Genomic DNA, 5000 nt, shown 5'->3' with positions numbered 1-5000 from the left:
GCAGAGGAGCTGTCTTTGTCAACTCCGCAAGATGCTACTTTTGTGCTACCTAGATCAACAGGAGGTAGGCTTGCTTCTTCAAGCACGTCTGCGGATCAGCTGTTGGCACAAACGACATCAAATTCAGCAAAGCAGCCAGCTTTCCCGACTCTGCCAGCTACAACTGCAGTTCTAATGCCCAAATTAACATGATCTAGTAATTCTACAACATTTGACGCTCAACCGTTTTTGGATGAGAGACAGCAGAAAATGATTGTGCAAGCGGTCAGCCTTAAGGATGCAACTGTACAGGCGGCTATTTTGAAAGACCACTGTCCAAGTGTTTTAAAGGAGTTAAAAAGGGCCTTCTGGGAAGAATTGAAGACATCATGTGCAAAGCTGTGCAAGCGTTTGCAAGGTTCTGTTCTCCATGGAAACGATTATTCATTTCTACACAAAGCAGAAGCAATAAATCAAATTGGTACCTTAAAGTACTTCAGAGAGAAGTATAATAGAAGGAATGCTACCCCTTCCAAAGTTCTTGACTCCTGTGAAGGAAGCGAAGAGCTGTTCCTCAGTTTTGGGAAAGCTTACATAATAACAGCTGTCCTGAACTTTTTTGGGATTTGGGATGTCAGACCTTGAGGATACACCATCATTACATAAATTCCCGCCAATATTGCACGCGAGAGTGCAGAAAACAAGAAGAAATACTTTGATGATGCTTTTGGAAAGTTTATTGACAAGTTCCTGTTACAGAAAGTAAATGCCAATGACTTTTACAATGATGACTATGTAATGAATTATGCCCTTTGTTGTATTTTCTTGGCTGTTCTTGTCATGCAGATGAAGGACACTGCAGCAGAAGGAGATGGCACTAGAAATCTCTTACTTTCAGTTTTCAAGTCTATGGGGGCATACAGCAAATATATAATCGAAATGTATGTGAGTATAGCCCCGAATGGGTGTTTGTTAACTCCACGCCTATCTGAACAGTTCACATGGGGATTTTTTGTAAACTGGAGGAGTGGCGTTGGATATAATATCGAAGATGATTTGGCCCAAGAAATTTCAAACCGATGCAGTAAAAGTACTATCCAGAGGCAGGGACCAAACAAAACTCTGAACTCTATTAGCAAGGTCTGAAAAGCCACTACTGGCATTTATCAAATTGTACAAGAATTTGACTTATCAGTAGGCATTCACAACACATCTGTAGAACATACTACACATGATTCACTTAAAGATGAGAAGGAAATGGTACATGACCTACTGCAGTTGAATCCTTTCCATTACATGTCTGCAATATGTCATGACAGCTTTCCTGGCATTAAAAGGTCTCCCCTAATGTACTTGAATTTCATGAGTGGCTGGATAAACACATGAGAGAATTAGCAGCTTAACCCTCTCACTTCCACTATTAACCTGCATGTGTATTGTTGTTACAATTTCAACACACTGTCATGTACACAATATATGACACAAGATGAAATTATTTAAGTGTGCGGTGCTTTGATGTTACATCAAATTCTCAATAATAGCTAACAAAGAAATATACAGCTGTGGTAATCAGTTGAGATAATAATAATAATATATTATTAACTTTGACATCTTAAGAGTGAAAGGGTCAAAGATAATCAACCTTTTTACTGATGTCACTCAACAATGCAATTTTCAATGCTTTTCACTGAAATTTGTTAACAATGCGAAGTTTCATAAAAATCTGTTACAAGCTCTCGCAAATGTGAGAGTTTAAAGTTGCCAATATTTGCAAAGAAATGAATGGCAGAGGGCAAGCACCTGCCCATCGGTGACATCAGTAAAAAGGTCTATTGATGGTAACTGAGCGCCAGGTTGATCAATGACCAGTTAGTGGATCAGGAGTCAGAAATAATTTATCATCACCGGTAGTGGTGGTTTAACCATTGACTCCCATTATGATGATGTGTTGATTCCATAGTATAATTTTGAAATGTATCAGTAACAACACTAGGCTTATGTAACACCAATTATGTACAATTACACCAAAAAAAATGGTTTTACTTGACTTATCTTGTTTACAGGTTGGGAAAAAAGGAGTCTAGAAAACAATACTATTAGTTCCAATTCCAGGACAATAATTTCAAGAAAGAATTTTAATAACTGGGTAATAATAAAAAATAATATTTCACTATTATTCGCCAAGGCTGAAGTGATGTTGATGTGACAACACTTATACCATATACTATGGTATATTGATAACTGAGATTTAGGGAGCCACTCAGAACTCTATAGAAATATGCAATATCCAAGGATGGAAATTTAATAACCAACATTAATATTAACTAAGGCTGAGAAGGAAAATTGTCTTAGCATAATTTATTGATTTAGGATGAGTTGTTAAAACACACCTGAAAATGTTTGGGGTTCACCCCTGTGAAAATATTGGAAATATTGAATTGATTATGCACTAAAATAGCCAAGGTGTGGTGCCATTAAAGGTGTGTTATGATAGCTCTGGCAGATTTCTCCAGTTGAAGAACATTTACATCTCATTAATTTATGATGTGTTCAAGCAGATCTTAAGGTGTGTTATAAATAAACACAAAGGTGTGTACTCATTACACACCTTTTGTGTTTCTTTACACGCAATGGTGTGTTTTCTTAAACCGTGAAATAGAACCCTGAAAAGGTGTGTCATCACTACACACCTTGATGTGTTAGGAAACTCACAAAGTGTGCTAGGGAAACACACCTTATTTAAGAGTGCATTGACGAGTAAAATCGTCTGGCGTTAGACAGAGTAAGATACCAAGTCTGGCCGGTTTAGGCCGATTTGGACGCCAAAGGGTTAATAGTATTTTTTAAATTAATGTCTATCGGCCACTTATTTTTTTAATTAAGACTAATGTGTCACTAGATTTCAGCGAAGACAAAATTCGGTGGCGTTATGAGGTCTAAATCAATCACTGCCTTTCATTCAGCAGTTACTTTGCGAATAGTGAGTCACTGAAATTCAGTAGTAAGACAATGGTTTTATGGCAGATAATTGGGCTGGACAATATTCAGGTACAACAGTAATATTAGTAACATGTGACTCTTAGATCCTCATGGAGCTTGTCAATTAACAATCATGTGAATAAACTGATTATCAATACTATAGAGATACCAAGGTGAAAAATTGTACTTCAGGTACAGTAAACACCCGCATGTAAGAACCTAGAGATTTAAGAACCTATAGTCTGAAATTTGGCATTTTAATACTCAAGTTTATTAGAACCTGTTCAGCCTGTGAGGAAAAGAGGTTCTTATTTGCACAATATGAATAACCTAAAATGTTTGTTACTTTCGGGATTTGCAAACAACCTTGAAATGTTATCACTACTTTCGAAACGTTATGGTTTGTCAATATGTTCAAGAACATCCATAAAGTTTCGAAAGTGATGGCCCTCCAAAAGTAGTGATTCATTTCAAGGTTGTGAGGAAGTCTTGAAAGTAACCCCCTCTTCTTGATAGTCATTTCTCTTTTAGCAAAACATAATGGAAATGATAGGTATATCACACTGACTGGTATTAAATTGGAACTGACAGTTGGTAATGTACATTATTTAAAGATTGAATCTTTCGAATGTTCTAGTATATGTACAGCAGTTCTGTAGTAAGTTATCTTAAAAAAAAAAAGTAAAAGTAAAGCAACCATATTTAACGTCGATAACTCGTAACAGTAATTCAACTGACAAACCTGAGGTCGACGGTGCGCTCATTTTACTCCCCCCTCTCCATCAGTGCTCCGTTTTACGGGTATTTAAAGCTACTTAGCTACACGGAAAGGAAAGAAGTCGAAACAAGGATGCAAGATCCGAGAATCGAACTCAAGACCTCTTACACCAAGGCCGCGCACTAACCGACTGTGCCATCCTTGCTCCTTGCTCCTTGAATCTTGATATGTTCTTACCATCATCAGAGTTCATTACAGTTGTACACAGAGAAGTGTGCTCGCATATAAGAGAAAAGATCTTAGAGGAACAAGCCTCATCCCATATGCCATAATTAATCAATATATCTCTTTCAGATTCAATAAATTCCATTCCCTTTATCACTTTTGCAGCAACATCCTTATCTACAGTAATGTCAAATAGCATGGAACAATCTGATGTTGCTGGGGACTCGTGCTCTGCAATGACACTCTTGATTTATCTTTCAAGGATTATGCGGTTATCGTTAGGCAGGGATCTGATCTTGTTCGGCTAGCAGTTTGAGGTAGATCCTCTCCACTTTGCTTGTTCATTCCATCGCATATGCAGCAACACTTATGTTGCTGAACACTGGAGAAACCAAAGTATTCCAGAAGTTGTTTTCTCAGACAGGAGTCCTCTGATCTACAGTACGAAGTTGAAATATCATCGACTTGCCAAATCCAGTTGGTAAGACTCCAATAACATCCTGCCCGTTCAGGATAGATTCGAAATACTTTACTTGAAGAGGTTTAGAATTAAGCGAAGGCAAGCTACCGTTACTCAGGGAAACTCTGGTCTACCCGCCACCTTCGATGTTTTGTTTATCGTATGCTGACAAATAATAATAAAGGTTACTCTTATCACAGTTCAACACAGTTAACCTCAGCAATTACACAGGCAAGCACATTCTCCTGAAAGACTTTTCCTACCATAAAGTTTGCGCCCTTCCTTGCTCAAAAGTGCCTTCGGAAGGGAAAAACAATCGAACACTGCCAATTTAGTACATCCTCGCGTATTTGCAATTGATCATCGCCGAAATTGAGAACAGCTGCTGCGTGGTTTGCCCTTCCTAGCAATCACATTACCTTTTTGACATTTTAACTGGTCTTCTTTTATCGTATTTAAACGGCATACTGTACGACCATTATGATATTTCAGGTTTTCTTAGAAATAAAATGCTTTGAAGATGGGACATTGATGACTTCCAGAATCCAGTAGGTAGAACCCCGACGTCGTGAACCTTAGAGAATGAACGCAACGCACTTTAATTGCGAAGAGGTTTAAATTAAAATGTGGATTTTTTTT

At 37.8% G+C, this 5000-nt stretch overlaps 1 protein-coding gene and 1 pseudogene across 6 annotated transcripts in view; one reads left to right on the top strand and one right to left on the bottom strand.

Annotated features, from left to right (window-relative positions):
* LOC138027473 (uncharacterized) overlaps window positions 1–624 on the top strand; it is a 1498-nt pseudogene extending 874 nt beyond the window's left edge.
* Window positions 1–5000, bottom strand: part of LOC138027772 (short transient receptor potential channel 2-like) — a 66495-nt gene that overhangs the window by 52964 nt on the left and 8531 nt on the right. For 2 of the 6 annotated variants that reach the window (XM_068875384.1, XM_068875385.1), the window contains one exon: window positions 1253–1349. The exons of the other annotated variants lie outside the window; for them this stretch is intronic. In XM_068875384.1, the coding sequence (XP_068731485.1) occupies window position 1253 (1 nt within the window). In that variant the 5' untranslated portion in view covers window positions 1254–1349. The remainder of the gene's footprint in view (window positions 1–1252; window positions 1350–5000) is intronic. 6 annotated transcript variants of the gene reach the window in all.

The sequence above is a fragment of the Montipora capricornis genome, chromosome 12 (assembly GCF_036669925.1).
Source record: "Montipora capricornis isolate CH-2021 chromosome 12, ASM3666992v2, whole genome shotgun sequence".
NCBI lineage: Eukaryota > Metazoa > Cnidaria > Anthozoa > Scleractinia > Acroporidae > Montipora > Montipora capricornis.
Note: the sequence above shows the minus strand (reverse complement) of the source record. Positions and strands in the feature narration are given on the sequence as shown.